Below are 27630 nucleotides of genomic sequence, written 5' to 3'. Positions count from 1 at the left end.
GAAAGAAAAGGTTTAACCTTCGACAGACGCCTGAGGTGATAGAATGATGATTTCACCACCCCATTCACGTGGCCATCAAAGGTAAGTGCAGAGTCGATTTTTAACCCAAGATTGGTAATCGAGCTCTTCAGGTGATTGGTCAGAGCAGCAAGGTCAACATCAGGGATATCAGAGGAACGATTCAGGCCGAACAGAATTACTTCCGTTTTACGTTCATTAAAATTTAAGAAGTTTTGAGCCATCCATGACTTAACATCACTAAGGCAATCAAGCAGGAGTCTAATTGGAGAGCTATCAGAATGACTGAAAGGAAAATGAAGCTGGCAATCATCAGCATATAAATGAAATTGAAGACTTCCGGCTTGAGTGAACGCTGGCGCGCCTGGCTGGCGCACCTGGCTGGCGCCTAACCCTAACCCGTTTTATCCTATTTTAAAGTGTCCTTGGGTGACTTGAAAGGCGCTCATAAATAAAATGTATTATTAGCATTATTATTGTTATTAAATGAAACTTTGTGTTTACGAAAGATCGCACCCAGTGGCAGGAGATACAATCTAAACAGTAATGGCCCAAGAATAGATCCCTGTGGTACACCCCACGGCAGAGGGGCCACAGAGGACGATGACGAGCCCAACTTAACACAGAAGCTCCTGTTGGAGAGATATGATTTTATCCACAGGAGTGCCAAGCCAGAAATGCCCACACAAAGCTGTAATCGAGAGATCAGCAGGTCGTGATCCACTGTGTCAGATGCAGCAGTCAGCTGTCTCTGTGCTATGAAACGGCTTAAAGTCAGACTGAAAAACTTCAAACATTTGAGAGTTGTTTAGATAATCCATCAGCTGAGTGTGAACAACCTTTTCCAAGATCTTACTCAGAAAAAGAAATTTAGAGTCTAAAGTTTGACTGAACTGAAATATCTGAGCCTGGCTTCTTAAGTTAGGGATGAATAACTGCAAGCTTAAACTCGCTTGGTACTTGACCTGACAAGAGGCTGGTATTAATTAGGTTCAGAATATGTGGTCCAACAGTAGGAAACACATTTTTTAGAAAACGGGGATGAGCGACATCATTCGTAGAACCACACGGGTTAGCAGTTAACACAAGCTTCTCTAGTTCAGGTAGAACAATTAATTTAAACGGGGAACATGCACAGCCAGGCCAGCAGAAGATAAAGTGGAGGATCTCAAACTGGCAACCTTATCCACAAAGAAATTAAGAAACTTATTACACATAACCTCAGGAGATTGCAGATCATCAGTCTGAGTGAACGCCACCATTCACACTGGTCGCCGAGCATGAACCCATGAATCAGCTCACTGTGACTCAGGTCGGGTCCTGCTGTGGACAGTTTTTTCTGTGGTTGTTTTTTCTGTGGGTGGGTTCTGTCTGCTCAGCTTGTTTCAGAAGCTTTTGTGTTTCATTTCCAGGCCGCTCGTTTTTGCAGCCCAAACCATTTGTCCCACACTGGGTGAGGATGCCGAGTCTCGCTGTTACCTGAGGGGTCACACTCCCTCCACCCGCTCGGTTTATTGTCAGTCCTCACGTCTGATTGGTTATTTAAGCTGTGATAGAGAAAACTGATGTCTACCTGAAACTTTAGTGTTTTATGAACTCAGTCAGCTGCTTCAGGTGGAGCAGGAGGGGAGGAGTCAGAGGGATCACCTGGCAGAGTCTGTTAAACAACTTCATCTAATCTCCGGATGAATAAAGTCAGAGTTTAATCTGAACTTGCGTCCTGGATCAGGATCCAGGTGGAAAGCTCTGTTTGTAGCCCAGAGGCAGAACTTGACCCTGGTATCTGTACTCAAAGGTGCATCACCATAGTAATTTATACTGCAAACATTACCTACTCCACACCAGGTCAGGTCTGCAGCATCAGTTACCATGGTGATGGTCCAGGTAAGAAGTGAACCAATTTGATAGTACAGAAACCAGCTGAAGTTACCTGTGGATCAAATTCAGAGGACTGAGCCCCTCCTGTGATTGGATGCAAGGAGGAGGGGAGGGGCAGCTGAGCGCTCGGTGTTTCAGGAGGAAGTTGGACTCATTCAGTCAGACTCACTCTGACTTCAGCTCCAACAACACTGAGCGAGAGAGAGAGATGTGGCTCCACTGTCTGCTGCTTTTGATCGCCCTGAGCCGCTCTGCAGGAGGTAAGAAAACAAACATGTTTATGTTTACTCTTTGTTTACCAAAACAAACTGTAAATAAACAACAGAAACAAGACTCTGAAACATTCAAAGTGATGAAAAGGAAAACCTGAAACTGGTCTCAGATCACAGTTACTTTAGTAACATCACTTATTAATAATCAAATCAATAACATCAGGAAGCTTGTTTGTTTAATCAAACATCGATCAGTCAATGTTCAATGAACAAAACAAATATTTTATTAAAAATGTTTACGACACATTTAATCTTTTCATGACCTGAAATTAACATTTTACTCTTTAAAGCCCGGCGTATCGTATCTGATTCATGTGTTTTTGTGACTTTTTGAGACTTCTACATCATCAGTGTGACTTTGTTTTACCCTCAAAACATTATACATGACACATTTTTAATGACTAAATTGCAAAAATATGGCTTATGTAGCAAATATGATGCAATTGAAAATTCATTTATATACAAATTAAAGTTTGATATATTTTTATATATATTGTCTGAAAGTTCAAAAAACTAAAGACTTCTGGCAGTTATTTCATGGTTCAGGTTTTAAAGGATTAATTTTATTTTAAGATTTTGTTATGTTATTACAGCTTGGTAATGGTGTCATTAGTTTATTACATGTTTATTACACGATTATCACATGTATATTATTCTTTTAGATAACACTGGAGCAACAGGAATGAAAATGGCTGATTTGTTGCTCAGATTGATGTTTTAATATTTCTAACTAATAAGTACTTTATAAATTATCATTTTTATATTTTCTGATGGTTTGTTTCTCTGAAAGAGAAAAGATTTTAATATAATATCAGACATGAAACACGTGTTTTGCTCTTTGTTTCGTGAACCTGCTGTAAAAAGTTTTTATTTTGTTGACCAACTGCGTGGGTCATGTGACCTCAGGCTCTTATTGTTGTGGCTTTGAGCCATTCAGCAGCAGGAAACCAGGCGCTGCTTTCAGAGCGCTCGCAGGACAAAAGTTTGTGGACAGTTAAACTGCTGTTTGAACCACAGGAAGCAAATGTGCACAGCAGCGTCTCCACAGAGCTTCAGTCAGAACCGGGACCACTGGGTCACGGCTGGAACAGCACGGCTGCTTTAACGTCTGATATTTTCCTTTTTAAATGATGTCATGGAATCAGACCCAGGTTACTAATAACGTGTCTGTGCAGCGGTGGTTAACGTACACGTGGTGGGGGTGTCACAGTCCTCATTAGGAGGTCATGTTTAGTGCTTTTGTCCTCTGGATTCTGATTGGATCATTGTCAGCGCTTCTACCTGAAAACGGTGATTTCCATGAACATGATGCTTGGAGTGTTGTCAGCGTGGTCTGTAGTTCTGCTGAAAGTTGAAGTGATTTCTGTGTTTGTGTCTTCTTCACTTCCCTTGTATCTCCATCACAGTCTTGTTTGCTGCTTCGTTTTTGTAAAATTTATAATTCAAGTTCTATAATTATTTTTTTAAATAAAGTTATAATGTTCCAGCTGTTAGAATACCTGCTAATCAGTAACCTGCAGCTAAGTCCTCTGTTACTACAGTGCCCTCACAACAGCCATGTTATTGGTCACATGATGTCATTAAAATGCTCCAGCAGCACAAACATGTTCAGAGGTCCTGCTCAGGTGAAGCTAGCAGACAGCCAGCAGCTGCAGTCACCTGTGTCACCATCCACCTGTCAGTCGAAGAGGCCACGCCCCTAATAATGCAAACTTAAGTGAGTTGTAAAGCAGTAAGCACCGCCTTAAACCTGAAGAAGGTTGGAGGGTTTGCTGTGCTTCAGCAGCTGAAGGACACACACCCACACTACCGTGCCCACAGACACAGACAGCACAGAAACGCGGGACCAGGACCTCCATCCAGACCCTGAACTCCTCATGGCTGACAGGAGGAGCAGTCGCACCTGCCTACAGATGTTCAATCAATACATCAGTACATTAGTGATCAATAATCAGCTGCCTCTTCTTTAGACACTGAAGCAATTTCTGACTTTGCTTTATTATCAGCTGAATAAAGAAAAACAGAATAGTTAGTTTTAAACATGTTTCTTTCTCTAATAAATGCTGTAGAGTAAAGCAGACCCCTCACGTGCTCACCTGTGCTGAGCAGACACCTGTCTTACACGCTGGTACAAGCCTGAGCGTTTACCCACAATGCACTTTGTGCATTATGAGACAGATCAAACGTGTTTGTGCTCCTGCACATTATGGATGTTAAACAGAGCCTCACACAGCCTCCTACAGTAGGGTTAAACTGACCTGGAGTCAGCACAGAAAGCGGATTCTGTCCATCTGAATGTTTTCAGTTTGAGAAACATTTCATCATCATCAGGTGACTTCTTCAGTCTCAGCTGTCTGCAGGTTTCCAACCTTTTAAACAGGACATTTGTTTGACTGAAACCAGTAGCACTGTTGGACAATGGCCAAACAACGTTGGCTGATTGTGACCTACACTTACTTTCACACCTTGACCTGTGCAATTAGGTAGAGGATCAACAGGGGATTCATGACACCCTTAGGGGACACTCCTCTAGGACTTAAATCTGGGACTCTCGACCATTTGACCTACAACTGAAGAAGCTTCTTGGATGACACGTCTTCAAGAAACTTAAAGAAGTCCAGACATTTTTCTTTCCAAGCTCCCTAAACTACGATGACCTGGATGACTGAGAACCTTCACAGACAACAATGGGCTGTATTACTCCTTGATTTGATGTTCTTCTGCCTCCCTGGCCACTGTGTCTGTGGGGATGGTGTTCGCTCTGTGTTGTAGCGTCCTGATGACTCCCAGTTTATGCTCCGGTGGATGATGAGAGTCAAACCTTAGATACTGATCCGTATGTGTAGGTTACGGTACACGTCAGCTTTTAGATGTCCCCCATTACTGATGGAAATCTCACAGTCTAAGAAGGCTAAGCTGTCACTTTTCATATCGTCCCTGGTGAATTTGATGAGTCGGTCCACTGAGTTAATGTGATCTGTGAAATGTGAAACGTCCTGAGATTTGATTTTCACCCAGGTGTCATCCACATATCTGAACCAATGGATTGGTGGTGTTCCAGGGTAGGATAGCAAAGCCCTCTTTCCCACTTCTTCCATGTACAAATTGGCCACGATGGGTGAAACTGGGGAGCCCATGGCACACCCATGTTTCTGCCTGTAGAACTGACCCTTGTATGTGAAGTAGGTGGAATGAAGACACAGTTTAAACACACTTGGTCGATGCTGAGAGCGATCCTGTTGCTGAGGTTAGGTTCGTCCTGTAATCTCTTATGAACTACCTCCAACGCTTTAGTAGAAACTCCAGATCAGTTTCTACTCTGATAGTAGAAACTCCCACACACACAGACAGATTGATGAAGTACAAAAATGCTGAAACAAACCACTGAAATCAATAAATCTCATCCGTGTGCTGTGACTCGTGATGGTGTTACACGTGATGATCTGTGATTTAATGTGTTTTAATTTTTAAATATTTTATTAAATCAAACAAAAGTGCAGCAGTGTATGTGTGTGTGTGATTGTTCAGTGTGTTCAGTCTCCACCCTCAGAGGACAATCATTTCCCAGCTCTTTGTTGTGACCTTAAACGCAGCGCTGAGCTGTGACACTCCGCTGAGTCGCGTCCAAGCGGCGTAAACATGTGGTGATCGCTTCCTCCATGGCCTCCACCCCACTCCCACAGAGTCCTCAGAGAAGGAGAAGTAAAACGAGGAAGTGGGACAGAGGAGACCCTCACACGCACACAGACACACAGTCCCTTTGTGTGTGTGCGTGTGTGTGTTTGTGGTCTCTGGTAAAAATAAGAAAATGTGTTTCCTGACTCTCTGAGGTTTCAGCACCCCCCCCCCCCCCCCCCGCCCCATTGAAACCTCCCAACTGCAGCACTTTCTCCAAACAGTGAAAACCTCGTATGTCCGCTCGGTCTGACGACTTCACAAGCTGTTAGCCAATCATTACTGATTATTGATCGTTGACTCAATGAGAGGTTTTGGTTGGATCTTCTCACTCTGAACTTTGTGTGTCTGAAGTTTGTGTTTCTGAAGGTTGTGTGTCTGATGTTGGTGTGTCTGTGTATCTGACCTGTTTGCCTTTGTGTGTCTGACATTCGTGTGTCTGACGTTTGTGTGTCTGAAGTTTGTGTTTCCAACGTTTTGTATTTCTGATGTTTGTGTGTCTGAAGTTTGTATTTCGATGTTCGTGTGTCTGACGTTTGAGTGTCTGATGTTTGTGTGTCTGACGTTTGAGTGTCTGATGTTTTGTGTGTCTGAAGGTTGTGTGTCTGATGTTTGTGTGTCTGACATTCGTGTGTCTGAAGGTTGTGTGTCTGATGTTTGTGTGTCTGTGTGTCTGACTCTGTGTATCTGACCTGTTTGTCTTTGTGTGTGTGATGTATGTGTGTGTGACGTTTGTATTTCTGGTGTTTGTGTCTCTGAAGTTTGTGTGTCTGACGTTTGAGTGTCTGAAGTCTGTATTTCTGTTGTTTGTGTGTCTGATGTTTGTGATTCCAAAGTTTGTATTTCTGATGTTTGTTTGTCTGAAGTTTGTGTGTCTGACGTTTGTGTGTCTGACGTTTGAGTGTCTGAAGTGTGTGTCTCTGAAGTTTGTGTGTCTGACGTTTGAGTGTCTGAAGTGTGTGTCTCTGATGTTTGTGTGTCTGACGTTTGAGTGTCTGAAGTGTGTGTCTCTGATGTTTGTGTGTCTGACGTTTGAGTGTCTGAAGTTTGTGTGTCTGAAGTTTGTGTGTCTGATGTTTGTGTGTCTGAAGTTTGTGTGTCTGAAGTTTGTGTGTCTGACGTTTGTGTATCTGAAGTTTGTGTTTCCAACTTTTTGTATTTCGATGTTTGTGTGTCTGACGTTTGAGTGTCTGAAGTTTTGTGTGTCTGAAGGTTGTGTGTCTGATGTTTGTGTGTCTGACGTTTGAGTGTCTGATGTTTTGTGTGTCTGAAGGTTGTGTGTCTGACGTTCGTGTGTCTGACGTTCGTGTGTCTGAAGGTTGTGTGTCTGAAGTTTGTGTGTCTGTGTGTCTGACTCTGTGTATCTGACCTGTTTGTCTTTGCGTGTGTGATGTATGTGTGTGTGACGTTTGTATTTCTGGTGTTTGTGTCTCTGAAGTTTGTGTGTCTGACGTTTGAGTGTCTGAAGTCTGTATTTCTGGTGTTTGTGTGTCTGATGTTTGTGATTCCAAAGTTTGTATTTCTGATGTTTGTGTGTCTGACGTTTGAGTGTCTGAAGTGTGTGTCTCTGATGTTTGTGTGTCTGACGTTTGAGTGTCTGAAGTGTGTGTCTCTGATGTTTGTGTGTCTGACGTTTGAGTGTCTGAAGTTTGTGTGTCTGAAGTTTGTGTGTCTGATGTTTGTTTGTCTGAAGTTTGTGTGTCTGAAGTTTGTGTGTCTGACGTTTGTGTATCTGAAGTTTGTGTTTCCAACTTTTTGTATTTCGATGTTTGTGTGTCTGACGTTTGAGTGTCTGAAGTTTTGTGTGTCTGAAGGTTGTGTGTCTGATGTTTGTGTGTCTGACGTTTGAGTGTCTGATGTTTTGTGTGTCTGAAGGTTGTGTGTCTGAAGTTTGTGTGTCTGACGTTTGAGTGTCTGATGTTTGTGTGTGTGAAGTTTGTGTGTCTGATGTTTGTTTGTCTGAAGTTTGTGTGTCTGAAGTTTGTGTTTCTGACGTTTGTGTATCTGAAGTTTGTGTGTCTGAAGTTTGTGTTTCTGACGTTTGTGTGTCTGAAGTTTGTGTGTCTGAAGTTTGTGTGTCTGAAGTTTGTGTGTCTGAAGTTTGTGTGTCTGACGTTTGAGTGTCTGAAGTTTGTATTTCTGAAGTTTGTGTGTCTGATGTTTGTTTGTCTGACGTTTGTGTATCTGAAGTTTGTGTTTCCAACTTTTTGTATTTCGATGTTTGTGTGTCTGACGTTTGAGTGTCTGAAGTTTGTGTGTCTGAAGTTTGTGTGTCTGATGTTTGTTTGTCTGAAGTTTGTGTGTCTGAAGTTTGTGTGTCTGACGTTTATGTATCTGAAGTTTGTGTTTCCAACTTTTTGTATTTCGATGTTTGTGTGTCTGACGTTTGAGTGTCTGAAGTTTTGTGTGTCTGAAGGTTGTGTGTCTGACGTTCGTGTGTCTGACGTTCGTGTGTCTGAAGGTTGTGTGTCTGACGTTCGTGTGTCTGACGTTCGTGTGTCTGAAGGTTGTGTGTCTGAAGTTTGTGTGTCTGTGTGTCTGACTCTGTGTATCTGACCTGTTTGTCTTTGTGTGTGTGATGTATGTGTGTGTGATGTATGTGTGTGTGACGTTTGTTTTCTGACATTTGTGTTTCCGAAGTTTGTATTTCTGGTGTTTGTGTGTCTGAAGTTTGTGTTTCTGATGTTTGTGTGTCTGACGTTTGTGTTTCTGAAGTCTGTATTTCTGGTGTTTGTGTGTCTGATGTTTGTGATTCCAAAGTTTGTATTTCTGATGTTTGTTTGTCTGAAGTTTGTGTGTCTGAAGTTTGTGTGTCTGACGTTTGAGTGTCTGAAGTTTGTGTTTCCAACGTTTTGTATTTCTGATGTTCGTGTGTCTGAAGGTTGTGTGTCTAATGTTTGTGTGTCTGTGTGTCTGACTTTGTGTATCTGACCTGTTTGTCTTTGTGTGCGTGATATTTGCGTGTGTGATGTTTGTGTGTCCGAAGTCTGTATTTCTGATGGTTGTGTGTCTGAGGTTTGTGTGTCCGAAGTCTGTATTTCTGATGGTTGTGTGTCTGACGTTTGTGTGTTTGTGTGTTACATTTTTGTTTCTGATGTTTGTGTGTCTGACGTCTGTGTGTTTTTGTGTGTGACATTTGTGTGTGTGTGACATTTGTGTTTCTGATGTTTGTGTGTCTGATGTTTGTGTGTTTGTGTGTCTGACGTTGGGTGTGTGACCTTTGTGTTTCTGACGTTTGTAAGTTTGTGTGTGTGACGTTTGTGTTTCTGACCTTTGTGTGTCTGCTGTCAGGGGTTACTGGAGCGTCTGTGCGGTGTGATTCAGTTCTGTGTCCACACAAACTCTCCTGACCTCTTAGTTCTGAGAGGACAGCGGCCTCGGTCAGCTCTTCATGGAACAAACTTGTGTTTTTCCCTTTAAATCTTATTCAGACTCATTGATGTAAGAAGTCTTTGATCAGTCACTGGTAACATGAATGTGACCATAAAAATAAATAAATAAATAAATAAGAGACAGTTCAGTTTGACGTGTTTGACTTTAATTCTCTGACAAACACCCAACTTTCTGTTCCTGAAACAAGAGGCCCGGTGGAGGTACCAAGTTTCAGATGCAGTGAAAGCTGCTGAGGTCTTTTAAAACTAGACTGCACTAAAAAAAGTCAAAGAAATCTAAAGTAACAAAAGGTTAAACAAAAGCAACGTAAACATGAACCACAGTTAAAAACAAATCATTATGCAAAAGCAAGCTAACAATTTTTTAAAAACTAAACTAAACGAGACTGAAGTAAATGAAAACTAACACAAACAACATGGAGTAAATTAAAGTATGAAAGCAAACGCTACAATTCAACTGAAATGAAGTAAGAACAGCTCAAAGTAAGATAAAGGTTAAAAAACAAATAAACTAATCTAAACTAGAACACCAATGTAAACTTAACTTTACTTCTGAAAAGAAATAAAGAAATAAAGTATAATAAATCTAAACAACCAGCACAAAAAAAGACTCACACAATAAGAAATTCAGCTGAATTACAAAAAATAAGCAAATAAAACCAAAACTAATCACAAGAAAAATAAACAAAAACCAACAAAAGAAAGTCAAAGTAAACTAGAAAAAGCTGCATTTCCTGTGAAAATGCAGTGTGAATGCCGTGTAGTGGAATCTGCTGAAAAGAGTTGAAGACGCAGAATTTTCTGCTGAAAAGAGGTGAAAAGTTGAACTGTCTGTTGAAAAGAAATGGGCATGGGCAAGATTCGAACCCGGCCCTCTCATCTCACTGAGCTAAAACATGGCTCACCCTGGTGAGCTAAACTGGCAACCACACTTGTAATGTGGTCCGTTCATTTCAACGTGCCAAAAAATTAGATAAAAAGTTCGTCAGGTGTCATCTCTGCTGCAGCTGCTTGTTTGTGATCAGTTTGTATTCTTTAATATAAGATGGCGCAGGTTGCTAGGCAACAGGCATCATTATTGTTTCTGCAGTGGGGTTTAAAAGAGCAGGCAGCGTGTGCTCTTCATCACCTGCACAAATGTATCTGCCCAGTGGGGGTGAGCTCCAGCAAACTGCACAGCTATTTCCATACCTGCCGAGCTCACCTGTGGAGCTTCATCATAGTCAGACGAAGGCGGGGCACAGCCTGTAAAGAATAATTTACACGTGGCCTTTAACGACAGCTGGTGACTAAATAGGATCAAAGTAAAGAGAAACGTCAAAGTGATGGTAAAATGATGACATCACATCGAAGTAAGAAAAGAAGCGGTTTAAAGGAAGTCTGCGAGTCCTCAGAGCTGAGGCTCAGTGAAACCTTCAGATCAGGAAACCAGTAAAACCAGTCCAAACTCACATTTATACCAGAGAGGAGGGGCTGCTCCAACCTCGAGGAAAAACAAAATGATTTCACGTTACAGAGCGCGCTCAGTGCGGAGCTGCTTTACACTGCTTTAAGCTGTGTTTGGTGTAAGAACGGAATCCAACTTTGTTAGCGGTGATGATGATGATGGTGGTGGTGGTGGTGTGAGACACCATCTGCAGAAACTCTGGAGTTGCCCAATCTGTGGATGTTGGTGTGGTTTAAAAACACTTTTACCAGCAGACTTCAGGAAGGATTCTACTTCCTGTCAGGGTTAGCTTTTACTGTGCGAGTGTGTGTTGACCTTCTCACACACACACACACACACACACACACACACACACACACACACACACACACACACACACACACACACAACATCTGACTGTAAATCTGATCTGTGATCAGCTTTTATCCAGCTGGAGATGAATAATGACTCATTATCAAAACGACAGCTGATAATTACACTAATGATCAATAACACTGGCGCTGTTCAGAGTTCAGAGCCAGAGGAGAAAACAGACACACACACAAACAGATACACACACAAACAGATACAGACACGCACACACAGACACACACACACAGACACACACACAAACAGATACAGACACGCACACACAGACACACACTCACACACACAAACAGATACAGACACGCACACACAGATACGCACACACAGACACGCACACACAGACACACACTCACACACACAAACAGATACAGACACGCACACACAGATACGCACACACAGACACGCACACACAGACACACACTCACACACACAAACAGATACAGACACACACACACAGATACGCACACACAGACACGCACACACAGACACACACTCACACACACAAACAGATACAGACACACACCCACGCACACACACACACACGAACAGACACACACACACGCTCAAAGTTTCACTTCTTGTTTTTTCGCTCTGATTGTGAAACTCGATGATGTGAGTCTCCAACTGTCACATGAAGCTTGACAAATGTCCTTCTTTGTTTATCGATCAGAGCACCGCTCGATTATTAGGACAGAATATTAGGAACACGCCCTGATCCAGCAGGCCGGAGTTGCTGGATCAGGGCGTGTTCCTAATATTCTGACCCCTGAGTGTCAGATTAAATGAGCAGAGCTGAGGTGGTGTACACTGTCAGGCTGTAAAACACACGGAGAAAATCTAAGCAGCACATCTGGAAAAACTCCATCAGCACTGAAAGGCACAAGCAGATGTTAACCTGAAACTTAACAAACAGTCACAGAACACACACACACACTTACACACAGCTACAGGGTGGCTGTAGCTCAGGACGTAGAGCAGGTCATCCACTGAGCAGAACGGTGGGTCGATCCCTGGCTCCCTCCAGTCTGCACACCAAATATCTTTGGACAAGATATGAGCCCTGAGTTGCTCCAATGCCTCCATCAGAGTATCAATGTGAGTGTTAGCGAGCATAGGAGAAAGTGTTGCTGTGAATGAGGCATGCTGTATGAAGTGGAATCTACACACACACACACACATACACACCAGTCTTTGTTCCAGCCTGAATCACTGCATTGTTCTTGGGTCACAGGTGTGATACAGACAGATGTGTAAAATCATCAGTGCTGAATTATAATTACTATGGTCTGTAACGTGCGGTGGACGTGAGGCTGTGGACATGAGGCTATGTTCGTGACGGCGAGCAGGTGATGTTCGTGTAAATCATGTGACCGCGGGCCTCGGCTTCACGTCCTGTTTCACTCGCCGCTCAGTTTTGTTTTGAGTCTCTGGGTGGTGTCGGTGGTGTTTGGGTCGGAGACCAGGATGAGTCAGGGTCTGGGAACACACCTGTGCAGGAAACGGCCCCCTGAGGCTGTGCCTGTGTCACGGCACTGATCACATTCATTGTTCTGCATTGTGTTTTTGGTTTTGCTACATTTTATAAAAATGAAGTTGTGAACAATCAAACTTTCTCTGCTTAAAAGTGTGGACATTGTTTTGTGTGGTTTATTCACTTTTTAGCATTTTATGTAGATACTTCTTTCACACTTTGAGTTATGAAGGTTGAACAAAGCTGAACCGCTCAAAATGTGATTACAGTGACCCCTCGTATATCGCCAGAGTTACATTTTAAAAATAACTTGCAATATGTGAAATCTGCAATGTTTATTTTTTTACAATTATTATAGATGTTTTAAGGCTGTAAAACCCCTCACTACACACTTTATACACTTCTCTCATCAACATTTTCACACTTTTCCTATGTTTAAACACTCTCAAAGTTCAAACCTTCATAGAAAAATAAGTCCAGTATTAAAGAATGAAACCAAAAAAAAATCAGCAACACAGCTAGGCCATGAAAAGTGAACCACGTTATAGCGAGGGTATAACTGTATTTCAATTCAATTTCATTTATATAGTGCCAAATCACAACAACCTCAAGGTGCTTTATATTGTAAAGTAGACCTACAATAAATCATACAGAGAAAAACCCAACAATCATATGACCCCCTATGAGCAAGCACTTTGGCGACAGTGGGAAGGAAAAACTCCCTTTTAACAGGAAGAAACCTCCAGCAGAACCAGGCTCAGGGAGGGGCGGGGCCATCTGCTGCGACCGGTTGGGGCGAGAGAAGGAAGACAGGATGAAGACAGGCGCAGAGAGAGCGAACGCCAAGTGATATCGCCACTCAAAGGAGAGGAAAACAACTGCTGGCAGGTTAGTGAAGATGATCAGCCCTCAGTAAGGTGGTCGAGGATTCCATGGTGTGGAGTGGATGAGCTCGGACAATTACAAAGGTTCAGCAGAACCAGGCTCAGGGAGGGGTGGCCATCTGCTGCCACCTATTGCCCTAACTATATGCTTTAGTAAGCCTGCAGTGCGAGAGCGAAGTGCTCTAATAGGGTGATATGGTACTACAAGGTCATTAAGATAAGATGGGGCCTGATTATTTAAGACCTTGTATGTGAGGAGCAGGATTTTGAATGAAGCACATGTTGCAGTGTGTGCCGATTGTCCTGAGAGAACTGGGGAAGTACAGTCTCCCACAGCAGCTGCTGATCCAGTTCTACACTGCAGTCATTGAGTCTGTCCTGTGCTCCTCCATCACAGTCTGGTATGGTGCAGCCACTAAACAGGACAGGAGCAGCCTGCAGCGGACTGCACGGGTAGCAGAAAAGATCATCGGCACCCCCCTGTCCTCCATCCAGGACCTACAGCTCTCAAGAAGCATGAAACGGGCAGGGAAGATCATCACAGACCCCTCACACCCTGGACACAGACTTTTTGACCTGCTGCCCTCTGGCAGACGGTACAGAAGCCTGCAGACCAGGACCACCCGACACAGGAACAGTTTCTTTCCCCTCGCCATCTCCCTCCTAAACAGTTGACCTGTCACACTGCTCCCACTGCCAGACTGCAACTGCACCTTATGTTCTGTAGTACTCATTCCACTTCATCTCCTTTCTGTCATCCTGTAGTTTATGTATATAAGATTTAGATTGGTTATTTATGGTTGGTTTACACAGCTTTGTGTATGTTTGTGTATGCATGTGTACCATCTATATATCCACACGTGTGTGTGTGTGTGGGTGGGTGGTTGGTTGGGTGTATTGTGTTGCTTACATTGTTGAGATTTACATTGCTGTGCTTGAGAGTCACCATCTACCAGAACCAAATTCCTTGTATGTGTCTGAGCATATACATGGCCAATAAACGCGATTCTGAATCTGATTTTGATTGTGCACGCTGTTGTGTGCTGACAATGGGGGTTAGTGTTCAGAGCTCACAGTGACACACCCGTGTCAGCTGATTCTGGACTCTACAGCTCTGCTCACCTGCTCAGGTGCTTTTCACCTTTAAATCAGAGTGCACAGCTTTCCTTTTGGCTCTCGGAGGAGGCGGACGCACTTTTCTCCTCTCCCTTATCGTCCCTGCTTAGTTCTTGTGTCCTTGTCTTGTCTCGTGTGTGTTACTTTCCCTGGAACAGTCTCTCACAGTCTGTTCTCTAAAACCTAAAGAGAATTATGGATTTGATCAACTGGTCTCTGAATGCTATTGACACCCTTTTCTCAACGAGAAGTCTGGGCTTGGGTGAGCCCGAGTGCCCTGGAGGGACTTTCCCTGCCGGATACACGATGGACGGGTGGCAGAGGATCGTGTGCCTGGCGGGACTGTCGATCGAGGACGCTGAAGATATCTACCTATTTGGAACCATGATAACAGGGTTCTTGCTGATCGGAGCTGGCTTGGCCCTGACTTATCGGAGAATTAAGAAAGCGGAACCAGCTGTTCACCTGGGTTGGCTGGAAGACTGTTTACTTAGCCTGGCAGGGCGAAGGACACTGTCTCAGCTGAACTATGGACACACATATATATACTGATACTGATAAGCACTCACTGACGCATCACCCTCCCTACCCCGGATCCAACGCCACCTCCAACGCTTACCTCCCCCATGATGTGGACATCGGGTCAGTTGGAGGTGCAGTCGAAAGATTGCAGCGGTCCCAGATCAGATGTACACACTGGAACTCTTTCCCATGTTGCTGTCTGTGTTTATTGTGCTATGGTGTGTTGATATCTGTGCATTCCTGTATTATCCTTTTGTGTTACACATTTAATAATAATAATAAATAATAATAAAAATAAATAAAATCAACGATTCAGCAACTCCGAAATCTATTGTCACCTGTTTAGCAGGAGTGGGGCGGGTGGAGGTTTGCCACAGCAGTACCACAGCAGTCATGTCAGTGGGGGGATCTCTCTGTGAATTTCACATTCCCGTGGCAACATGCTCAGTACTTGCTCAGATTTGAAGTTTAACTTTTTGCTGTAGAAAGAAGTTTTCTTCCCACGCAGAGTGTACAGCGGACGCTAATGTTTTTCTCACTTTTTACAGAATCAAACTGAAAGTAATGTGAGTAAATCCACGGTTTAAACGCTGCATGGTAGTACTCTCTCCTGCACTCCATATTATCCATTGTTGATCTGCACACGTCTGTTGCTGCCACAAACGTCACATGCTTGTACATCATTGTCATGAGACACTCTCACTAACAAAATCCCGGTTTAGTAACGCAGTAACGCAGTGCTCTTATGGGAAAAAAATAGTAATCTAATTACTTTTTTGCAATAGTAATGCCTTACATAGCTCTTTTTGCACACAAATCTTTTTAATACTTCAATTTTTTGTCTCCATTTATTTATTTATACTATTTGTATTTTATCTGTCCTAGTCCTATTGTACATATTAACCGGGATCTGTGTGTGGACAGCAGAGAATTTCATTGTACAGACAAATGCTTTTCTTTGTACACATGACAATAAACGCTGTGAGTCTTGAATCTTTACTCGTTACTTGAATAATGAGTAAAGTAAGATTCTGCCCACCTCTTGTTACTAGTGACAGAATTGATACCTCAGAGGAAAATAAGGACACTGAAACTAACCAGTGAATGGCCATCACTGTAGTGCTGCAGCAGTGAGTTCATGTTAAACCAGGATATACTGACCACTTCTTCTTTACCAGTAAGTGGCTGTTTGCTGTGCAGCTATCCACCTGTTAACCATAATGTTCCGGTTGAAAATATATGGTGTAGTGTCGGGGGGGTCATCACAGGACGAGCAGCGTGTCCTCCAACTTTTCCTCACACTTTAACTTTTAATAAAATAGGGCTTTTATTTTGAAAGTCACAGGAATAGGATTGCTCTACAAAAAAACTGAAGTTTTGACTTCAGGCGTCTTCACTCCAGGTGATCTCCATGACATCCCACCCGCTGGTATCATGATGGGCGCAGCCCAGTCTCCTGGCCAATCAGACACTGACCCTGCTGGTCCGGGCTCCACCTCAAGACTGCTGGAGTTAATCCAGACTCAGCAACATGAGGACACGTGGAGGAAGGAGGTCCTGAATCTGCTGACCCAACTGGTCCAGATCCAGACGGAGGCGGCCAAACAGCAGGCCCAGGTGGTCGATCAGCTTGGCACCCTGGGAACTCAGGCGAGTCCAGCTTTAGCCCGGCTTTAGTTCAATTTATCTTGGACTTAATGTTGTTGAGTTTATTTGAGATGAGATTAGCGCACGTTTGGTATATCATAAATTTAGCCAAGGATTTTTACAGATACGTCATCACAGTTCTAACTCAGGTTTAGCTGATTTTAGATGAGCATATCTCAGATTTAGTTCAGATGCATTCTTATTAATATTAGTTTAAACTAAATTAATACAGCTTGTCTGAGTGCTGGAAGTTCTGGTTCTGCATTGTTTAAGATTTACAGACCAAGTATGCAAAGAGCCACCCAGATTAAGTCATTCAGAAGCATTGATTAGCCATTTTTAATCTCAGTATCTGCTGAGGAGATCAGTCTAACCTTGTCTGCATGTCTCAGGGGTTGCAGCAGATCCAGGATCTGCAGAACCTGGCTCGTCACCAGAGCCTGCTGGTTGAAAACCATCAAGCTTTACTGCTGCAGACATCTCGCATCGCCACACACCTGCAGGAGACCACCAAGACACCAGCCAGCAAATGAGATTCTCTGACCCTTTTTGATATCATCTTTTCTGATGAAATTACACATTGTTAACCAGCCAATAAGAGTCCTATCAAACAACAAATGATTTTTGTTCTAGCTGAACAACATCACATATTAACCAGTAACGCTCTAACAAACCTGCTGTCAGTTAATCAGTGGATCAGTCAGCTAACAGACCTCCTGTGTGTTAAATCAGATGATTTCAGTGGTTTCCTCTCTGATTTTAAATAAAGTTGTGTTGTATCCTCTTCTCAGTGTTTGTACTTTTATTGAGACCCACTTTAAACTGATGTTGCTAACATCTATAACATCTGCCCGCCCTGAAGAGACTCAGCAGTGCATCGTCGTCTCATAAACATTTCTCAGGGTTTCACTCTGGTTTTATTTACATAATATGTCAAGCAGGTCAGTTTATACACATAACTCATCAAACCGTAGCGCGTTCGTGTCACCAATGAAAAACTGCGTGAATGTGACTAGGTGACACAGAGCTAGATGTTCCAGGTTATGGGAGCTGACACACAAAATCTGACCAATAAAGGATTAGGGATAAATCCACGTGGAATCCGTAAGCTCTGCTGTTCCCATCCCCGAGCTGTAAATGATGTTTCACAGAAGTTGCGTGTTCATTTCAGTATCGACTGTCTGAGGCATCTGTGTTCCCTCGTCTGTGTTTGGCGAATGTCAGGACTGGAACTCTGTTTTCAAACAAACCGCGGACTGGAAGTGTTAGTGTCCAAACTCACCTGCTGGGTGGCCAATCTCTTAAAAGACACAAAGGTCCAATCAGGTGACTCAGCTCTGATTCAAGATTGAAAAAGTTTTTGTCATGTACACCACAAAACACAGATGGTTATGCAGAGGAATGAAATTCTTACTTTGCAGGTTCCCTTCACACAACTAAAAAGAAAGTAATAAATAAGTAAAGCAGTGCTTATGTGTGGGTGTAATCAGAGTTTAAAGTGCAAGTGGTTTCAACACTGTCACAGTAATAATATATACAGAGTATGCAAAATCAAGGTGTTTATGTAAAGATATGTACAAAAGTTGCTAATTTACAGATTAATATAAATATACAAAATTGAAAATTACAGGTTAAGAGTTAGGACATCAGGATTAGGTTAGGACATTAGGTTAGGACATTGTTTTTCTTGTGACATTACCAATAAGTTTGATGTGTCACATGACCCTCTTCCTATTGAAAAAACAAAAGTTGTATCCAAGATGGCCGACTTCTAAATGGCCACCATGGTCACCACCCATCTTGAGAAGTTTGCCCCCTCACATATACTAATGTGCCACAAACAGGACTTTAACATCACCAACCATTCCCATGTTATTACGGTGTACCCATATAAATGGCCCACCCTGTACTATTCAGGTATATTCAGGTGTGTGCTCTGTGACCGCTGTGTTTGATGGGTTCAGTTGTCTTTCTGTTTGTTTCAGAACCTCCTGATCCACCATCGATCCGTCTAAATTCTGACTTCCTTCCAAGTAAATCTGATCGAGTTCTTACTGCTGGCACCGATTTCAGCCTCAGTTGCCATGGTAACGGGTCAGTTCACTGGACCAGCACTGCATTTCCACTGGTGTATCGGGGCAACCTACCAGACCCTGTGGAGGTCAAACGTGCTACACCCAGGCACACTGGAACATACACCTGCAGATACACCAACGAGAGCCTGGCGCACCTGAACAGCTGGATCCACCTGTATGTCACAGGTAAGATCAGTAGTCCTCCTGAAGTTCCTTTAGTTAGTGATATTGGTTTTTCCTTATACTTTTAATACAAATGTGACCAGACTGAACTCATTCATAGAATGACCTCCAGTTTTCCATAATCCCCCTCTCTCAGACCCAGCAGATCTCTCCAAAGTGTTTGAAACCCGTCATGGCATCCCCCATCTCAAGGAGGGTGAGGACTTCCTGTTCAAGTGTCTACTGACTGACCCCTTGGTAACAAATCTCACCCTTCAATCAGAGGACGGGAGGAACCTGCCAACCGCCATGAACGTGACCTTTGATCCTCGAAGAGGAGCCCTAATCCGAGACCTGAAGGCTTTGTTCAATGGCCGCTACGTGTGTTCAGGCTGGAAGGATGGCAGACAGTTCAAATCCAGGCCCGTGAACCTGCTGGTGCTCCCTGGTAACACCTGTCTATCTCTACACTTGTTTATCTATACACCTGTCTGTCTGTATACCTATCTGATTACCTGTTTGACTTCACCTGTCTGTATGCAGTGTTGCGCCACCCCCCCTCCCTGTCTGTTAGTCAGGATGAATTTGTCCGTCTGGTAGGAGAGCGTTTTGAGGTTACCTGTCTCTGCAGTAACCCCACCCACTTCTATAATGTTACCTGGACAGACCCAAGAAAGCAGGTGAGAGATCAGAGGTCACCTGTGCATTTTCAGTCCTAATATTCCAAGTGCTGACTGGTTGTTTGGTTCATTTCAGAAACTGGAAGCCACTAACAGTCGTTACTATGGTAACAGGCGGCTGTACATCAACAGCACTCTGAGCATCTCTGAGGTCACCCAAACGGACAATGGACAGTACATGTGTACGGCAATTAACGAGGCCGGGGTCGCCACAGCAACCATCCAGCTCAAGGTGCTAGGTAAGTTAAGACATTTACTGATAAACTAAAACATCACTACTTCCATGTCTAATGGAGTAAACTGATCCTGCCACAGTTTGTTCCCCCGCTTCAAATCACAGACAAACAGTATCCTACAGTTGTTTATGTTTTTGAACCCATTTTTCACAGAAATGTATTGATAGCAGTGTTGAATATTCTTACACAGTAAAAAAAAAAAAAAAAAAAAAAAAAAAAAAAAAACCAACAACAACTATACGTAAAATAATTAAAGATGGTTTGTTTTTCTGTTTTCAAAAGAGGTAGTGGTGTATTTAATTACAACCTGTAATTTATTGCAGTTTACTTTTACTTGTTTAATTTAGTGCTGTCAGTGTTAATCTTGTTAAAATTACGTTAACGCCATGACCACATTAACGTAGCAAATCTCCATTAGCGAGTTAACACAGATCGCCCCATGCGCCAACGCGTTAATGAGCTAACCGTGCTAACGCTTTGATGCCGTGCAGCCCCACACACGGAGTGATCCGCATTAACTTGCTAACGGAGATTTGACGCGTTAATGCGGTTATGACATTAGCGTAATTTTAACAAGATTAACGCTGACAGCACTGGTTTAATTGTTTACAAAAGGTTTGAGGTGTGAAATAAACTGCAATGGAGTTTGAAAACTAAATATGTGTGTGTGTGGTTGGAGGATGTATTTGTGCGGGGGTTGGGGGGGTAGTATTCTTGTAAAACATAGTGGGCCCTAGCAAACAAAGTTTGGGGGGGACACTTTTGGTCATTTTGGTTGCACCGTTTCTAACCTAATGTTTGTACACTCATTGCCTTAGAATGAGAATGCAGGTTCAAAGTCACACACATCCACCAACAGTATCTCCTCTTCCTCAGAACGCCCTTACCTGAGAATCTACCTTCAGACAAGTGAGCACGTACAGGTCAGAGGACACCTGCCTGCAGCAGATGAAATACAGGTTAACGTTAGTGGTGGGTCACTGGAACCCATCACTAATGTTAGTGCTTACAGAGTTAGCAGCGCTAAAGTTAATGGCAGCAGCAGGGTGGAGGTTTACGAAGGTCGTGATGTGGCCCTCACCTTCCTGCTGAAGGCCTATCCTCCAATCACAAGCCAGCGCTGGACCACACCCACACACCTCATCAACAATGACAGTACGGTGTACCAGGAGAGCTACGCTGCTAACAGCTACAGGTGAGCAATGGTCACAGGCTACTCCCACTCTATTGTCAGGAGTGCCTCAGTGTTTTAAGGTGGTATTTCCTAGGTGGAATATTCTGTGTTCCTTTGAGGTGGTAGTGTTTGTACAAGGGCTTGTTAAGTTGGTAGTGATGGTGTAAACATTTTTTAAGGCAGTATTTTTGATGTTGCAGCTCGGAAGCCACCCTGCTGCTGCATCGCATGCGTCCGGAGGATCGGGGGCAATACTTGTTTCATTTCTCTAACTCCTTCTTCAGTGGCTCACACACTATCGACCTCAAGGTCTACCGTAAGAAAGCTTTTGTAATCACGTTCTTCCTCACCGCAAGCTTCTCACAGTCTGACATCTAGTCGCATGCTATACTATAAGACACCCGAATACACAGTTTCTCCTTTTAGTGGTATTTTCTGATGTTGAGGGCAGTCTAATCTACTTTAACAGAAGTCGCTGAATGTCTGAAACGTTCCAGATGGCACGGTCTGTGCTGTTTTCTCATCCTCTTCTGATCACATGATCCCGAAAGAAGCTCTCAGCTGATGTTTATACCTCTGTTTTTGTCTTTTCTGAAGTCTGAGAAAACAGTTTTGTTATTTTAGGTTTTCCGACTACTGATATCACTTTGGAGAACAGTACTCTGACATGCAACAGCTCAGGATATCCACTACCCACAATTCTCTGGTTCACCTGTCCTGGCATCCAGCCCTCGTACGTATGCTGGCGCTGCCAGCTACAGGCTGCAGAATCATGTGAAATCTGTCCTGAGGGAGGCGCTGTTTTAAAAATAAAAATGTTGCTTCTCTTACAGGTGTGCACACATTGCTACCAATGAGGTTTCTCAGGCCAGTGTGACCTCACAGGACGGTGAGGAGGTGAGGTCCCACTTCCTCCTGTCAGCTGATGATGATGTCACTGTGGAGTGTGTTGCCTCCAACCTCATGGGAGAGTCTCTGCGGGTCTTCCATCATCGTAAGTGTGGGGGAATAAAACTGGATTAATCAGACGTGTAGCAGTTAAATCTCTTTCATTATCAAACTGGTTTCAATAAAGATTCATCAGAGTTCCTCTTTTCTACAGGGAATCCAATCATCTTCACTCCGCCTCTGATTGGAGTTCTGAGTGCCACCGCTGTCCTCTTCCTACTCCTATTGGTCCTCTTCTACAAGTGCAGACAGGTAAATTTACTGATCCTCCTGTAGAGCTCACCAGGTCAGAGATCAGTCATTTTTGTTGTAGCTAAGCAGGGAGGTGGGTGAGTGGGTGAAGCCTATCAGAGGCTTGTTGGACTGACAGCTTGATGACTAATAAACAATCTTCACCTGCTGTTCTTCTTCTGCCAGAAACCCAAGTATGAGATCCGCTGGAAGATCATTGAAAGCACTGATGGAAACAACTACACCTTTGTTGACCCCACCCAGCTGCCATACAATCAGAAGTGGGAGTTTCCCCGAGACAAACTCCGCCTCGGTACGAAACATTGGGTTTTAATCAGGGAGCATTCACAATGATGGCCGTCTTGAGGTTTTGTATTGTAATGTGAAGCATTCGGTGACAGTGGAAAAGGAGAACCCCCTTTTTAACACAAAGAAAGTTCAAACAGAATCAGGCTCACGCTCACTTTAACCTTCAAACTGAGGATCTGACTCCTCAGCCTTCCTCTCTCCGGCTTCTTCTTCATGTTCTCGACTTTCTGTCTTTCAGGTCCCATCCTGGGCTCTGGGGCTTTCGGGAAGGTTGTTGAGGCCACGGCGTATGGTTTGGAAACTGACAACAAGATCACCAGAGTCGCTGTCAAGATGCTTAAACGTTAGTATGCAGAGTTTCATAATCACAATCCTCATCATTATCATCATCGTATTGTTCGTGTTGTATGATCCAATGTATCACCTGTTTGTCCACAGCAAGCGCTCACTCGGAGGAACGGGAGGCTTTGATGTCTGAGCTTAAGATTCTCAGCCATCTCGGCTACCATGACAACATCGTTAACCTGCTGGGAGCCTGTACTCGTGGGGGTGATGATGATGTTTATTAAATACTGATTGTAGACTGTAGGTCAAAGATTCATTGTGAAAATTTGCAAACTTAAGGTCTGAATACAGTTAAAACAGGTGAGTTATAGAAACAATCTGCCCTCATACAGGTGTTATGACGTCTGTGTATCAGGCTGTAAACATGTTTATTTCTGCTGTAAAATTTTAACATGTGAGTCTATGGGGAGTGACTCACTGCTGCTTCTGCCGGATGCCAGAGGAACTGCAGGTTTGGTTTGATTTCCATCTCAGAGGCTGATGCTCTGTATTACACTAAAAATATAGCACTCCCTGCTGTGTGGTTGCCGTCCTCTGCAGTCTGGAAATAAGCCGCTCATCAACTTAAGCCAAAGTGTGCTTCAAATGAAGCGCCTAGTTCCTGGGGGGTCTATCACGTGGACATCATTTCAGCTGTTAGACTCAAAGAAGAAAAAGAAAAGCCTGAATAAAAGACAGTCATTTCAACTTGTGGTTTTCTGACCTTTGACTATCCAGGGCCTATGCTGATGATCACAGAGTACTGTAGCCATGGCGACCTGCTCAACTTCCTGCGGGGTCGGGCTCAGGACATCGTGGCATCCATGGTGACTGTGGATGAAGTACAGGAAGAGGCTTTCTATAAGAACATGGCGGCCCAGCACGCCAGGCTCCGCAGGTGTGACGCCTCTCAGTTTCAGAGCATCTGTCTTTCATGCTGCTCACACCTGTGCACTTTATTATCATCACAGCCTTTTAGAGGAAAGGAAAGGCTGAGAGTGCCTCAGCACACCTACAGTTACTGATTGTGAATCACTTAGAACAGATCAGATGTTAATACCAAAGTAAACAGTAAAGCAAACAGTCGGAGGCAGATCACGCTGCTTCACACTGACAGATCAGCCAGCTCTAACACCTGTACGCTCTAGGGTTAGTGTATTTCGTATTTGGCAGGTATGCTTGTTGAGAAGTTCAGGTTAGGTTTCATTGCAGCCCCACCATTACCTGTTCAAACCCCAGCTGATGTGTAACATCCAATATGTGTTGCAGTGACAGCGGGATCTCATGCTGCTCGGAGTATCAGGAGATGCAGCCAATTCTGAGTCCGGGGCAAACACACCAGGGTAAGAACCTGAACTCACCTCCAGGTAATACACGGCACCACGGTTCTTCGTTCACAGATGGATGTATTCTTCAGTCACACTTCTCCTCCAAACCACCATAAAATCTACCATCAAACTGTCATTACATAAATGCACTGAATGATCAAACATAAATATTGTAAGTAAAGATTTAAACCAAAGTTAACAAATGCACAATCATGCAATCATGAGGGAATGAGTCCTCTGAACAAAACACTTCCAGACTTCTTTTTCTCTTCTTTACAGCTGCCTTTCACTTTGAAACAGCTTATTTAATCCTTCTTGTGACTTATTTAACTTACAACTTAGCTTCTTTGTACATGCTTTCTTAACTTCCCTTAGCGCCACTTAAAGGGGCCTGTGCGCAACATAGAATGTAACATGGTCCTTACCCAAAAAGGAACAACAATAAATAAAGGAAATAAATAACATACATAATCACAATAAATTAAACAAATTGACATAATTTACATTTATGGCAATTAAAGAACTCATCTCACTGTCTTTCTCACAGGTGTGCAGACAGATGGTCTTTCAGTCAGTGACCTCATGAGTTTTTCCTACCAGGTGTCTCAGGGTCTGGACTTCCTGTCCACCAGGAATGTAAGGAAACACTCACATGGGATCATTTTTCACAACAATCACCATTGTTTCACCTGTGCGCCTCACCTGTGTGGTTCAGTGTATCCACAGAGACGTAGCAGCGAGGAATGTCCTGCTGACTGATCGTCGTGTTGCAAAGATCTGCGACTTCGGTTTGGCCCGAGACATTCGCAATGATGACAGTTACATCGTTCAAGGAAATGTCAGTCTTCATATTTTATTTTGATACTCGTTGCTGTTTATTTTAACAATCACTGTGTTTTATTTTGATACTCGCTGTTTTATTTTGACAGGCCCGCCTCCCAGTGAAGTGGATGGCTCCAGAGAGCATCTTTCAGTGCGTCTACACAGTGCAGAGCGACGTCTGGTCCTACGGAGTCTTACTCTGGGAGATCTTCTCTCTGGGTAACCATGGCAACACCACGCACCACCTCAGCCAGTCACATTTCAGCTCTGGTGATGAGCAGTACGTGACATTCAGCAGCCATTCTCTGAGACAGTCTTCTGTTCACCTGTCCAGGAAAGAGCCCATACCCAAACATTGCCGTGGACACCAACTTCTACAAGATGATCAAAGATGGCGGCCACATGGAGCAGCCTGACTTCGCCCCGGCGGAGATGTGAGTTCACAGATGCTCGTGTCAGTGCTCATAAAGTTGTTTTGAAAGTGACGCTCACCTGTCTCTGCAGGTATCAGCTGATGAAGCTCTGCTGGAGCCTTGAGCCCACCCACAGACCCACCTTCAAAACCATTGGTCAGCTTATCAGCAGACTTCTCCCCTCCACCAATGATATGTCATCACGTTACAGCGACCAGGTGAGGATGTGAAGGGCCTACGAGCCCTCTGTGTCGTCTGACAGGCTGTGCCTCATCATCTTTCTTCTTCTTGTGTCCTCAGCCGACTTACAGGAACATCGACGAGTGCAGAGAAGAAGAAGAAGAAGAAGAAACAATGAAGAGAGAGGATGAGAAGCCAGGTGAGCTCACCTGTTTCTGTGATAGAGTTGCAGGGTCAGAGTCTTTAACCATCATGGAGTCGCCTGGGGTGCAGATGTAATCATGTGATCAGTGTTTAGCGAGTAAAAAGCTGAGTCCCAGTCAGATGAGTTTGGGCGCATTAATGACGTCTTTTGAGCTTCTCACAGGTTTGAAGCCAAAGCCTGACTGGTCCAATGACCACAAACAAAGCCTTCTGGGACTGTTATGTGTTTATAGAGATGAGCTTGTAGAACTGAAGTCGATCAGAAATGTTGTGATTAATGCAGTCATTAATCATTAACAGTGTGTGTGTTTGTAGTGAGTCAGAGCCTCATTGTGTTGTTACCTGACACAGGTGTATCAGGTTATTAGGAAAACCCTTTTTATGTTAGCTCAGCTAAGAACTGCTGTGATGATAAGAGAGGCAGTAAATGTCACAGTCCTCTCTGTGTTCAGTCAGATCACCTTCTCCATCAGAAGGTAAATAAAGGTTTCACACACACCTGCGGTGCCTTCATGGTACCCTCGGAGAAGCTGTGAGTTTCAAACTACAGACCCTGGTGTTGTGCTCCAGGCTTCAGGTCTGTCCTGCGGCTCTTTACTGGAGCTTATCTGTGATACGTGAGCCGTGTGTTTGTGGTCTTCAGTCATGCTGATGTTTTGATGCTAACATGGAGGCTCAGAGCTGATAGGGATCAGCTGATTGTTGGGTCTTCCCAGGGTTGAGCAGCTTGAGGTGAGCTGGCTCTGTATAAATAAATTAATCTGAGCTGTGGGTGTATTATTACCAGTAAAGGCATGGAGGATCTGAAGCGCCTGTAAAACAGAAATAAGAATAAAGTCTGAACCCAGGCTTTCCTTTGGCTTTCATGAAAACGTATACTAAATAATATACTAAATAATAATAAATAAAGTTATGGGAACATTATGATGCAGCTCCAAACAGGTTTTAATTCGGCAGATCTGAGATCTGCTCAGACTGTCTCCTGGTTAATGAAGGGATGAGAGAGAGGTCTCTAAAGTTTCCTTCACGTGTTGTGTCAGTAAAATGACTCCTGACTGTTGAACTTGTGAATCAGGTGTTCACATATTTGATAGGATGACTGAGTTTTAATGTCAGAAACACCTTCACCTCTGATGAGACCACGCCATGACCTCTGACTTCTCCCTCTGGATTTCAGTCACAGTCTGTCCTGATTGGTTGAACTGTGTGTGACTCTGAGATGAAACCATGACATCACAATAAAATGTCCCGATTTCAGAGCAGGACGACGACGAGGGGAAGGAATCAAAGATGCCGAACATCTACCAGCTGTCCTGAACCTCTCGTCCAATCAGAACTGAGAACCCGGTCATATCTCCTGGCTGAGGACACTCATCCTCACTGCTGAAAACTTTATGGACAAACTGCAGCACCAACCAAACTCTGTGTCACACCAGCGGATCAAAGCTTTAAACTCTGTGTGATCTTCTGATTCTGATTTTGTTTTTTAAACTTACATTGAACGTTTCCAGATGTGGGCGTTTTTTATCTGTGATGCTGAGAGTCGAGTCGTGACGGTGGATGATCATTTTTCTGCAAACCGTCCTGTTTCTGATTCTTCTGATGTTTCTGGCTGTAAAATATCTAAAATTAGTTTTGCTTTCATTTGTTTTCTTTATCAAATAAAATGTTTGGTGTGAAACTCGTCCAACCTCACAGCTGTGTGTAACGTGAGCCACCTTTCTAAGCGTGTTGGGTTGTTTGCTGCTTCCATGCGCATTCTGAGTGCTCGCTGTGTATTTTGTGGTAAACCTGCCGATGCTCGTATGATGTTTGTGTAACAATAAAGTTTCTGTGATGATTTGGTTCACCTGTCA

The 27630-nt window shown here is 43.5% G+C and overlaps 1 protein-coding gene across 3 annotated transcripts; it reads left to right on the top strand.

Annotated features, from left to right (window-relative positions):
* Window positions 1–905: 905 nt before the first annotated feature.
* Window positions 906–27630, top strand: csf1rb (colony stimulating factor 1 receptor, b). Of its 3 annotated transcripts, none has more exons than XM_040027145.1 (22): window positions 906–2156; window positions 18674–18949; window positions 19083–19373; window positions 19469–19605; window positions 19682–19844; window positions 20718–21036; window positions 21216–21331; window positions 21640–21748; window positions 21849–22009; window positions 22118–22215; window positions 22381–22507; window positions 22742–22846; window positions 22942–23052; window positions 23566–23725; window positions 24097–24170; window positions 24703–24791; window positions 24871–24993; window positions 25085–25196; window positions 25312–25411; window positions 25482–25608; window positions 25691–25769; window positions 27038–27630. In XM_040027145.1, exons 1-22 carry the CDS (start codon window positions 1991–1993, stop codon window positions 27112–27114), a joined length of 3120 nt encoding a protein of 1039 aa, XP_039883079.1. In that variant the 5' UTR covers window positions 906–1990; the 3' UTR covers window positions 27115–27630. The 3 variants fall into 3 exon arrangements, with proteins under 3 accessions (XP_039883079.1, XP_039883080.1, XP_039883081.1); XM_040027146.1 differs by having other exon boundaries at window positions 27033–27628; XM_040027147.1 differs by having other exon boundaries at window positions 26952–27049.

Source organism: Simochromis diagramma, unplaced genomic scaffold (genome assembly GCF_900408965.1).
Source record: "Simochromis diagramma unplaced genomic scaffold, fSimDia1.1 OVJJ01000773.1, whole genome shotgun sequence".
Classification (NCBI taxonomy): Eukaryota; Metazoa; Chordata; class Actinopteri; order Cichliformes; family Cichlidae; genus Simochromis; species Simochromis diagramma.
Note: the sequence above shows the minus strand (reverse complement) of the source record. Positions and strands in the feature narration are given on the sequence as shown.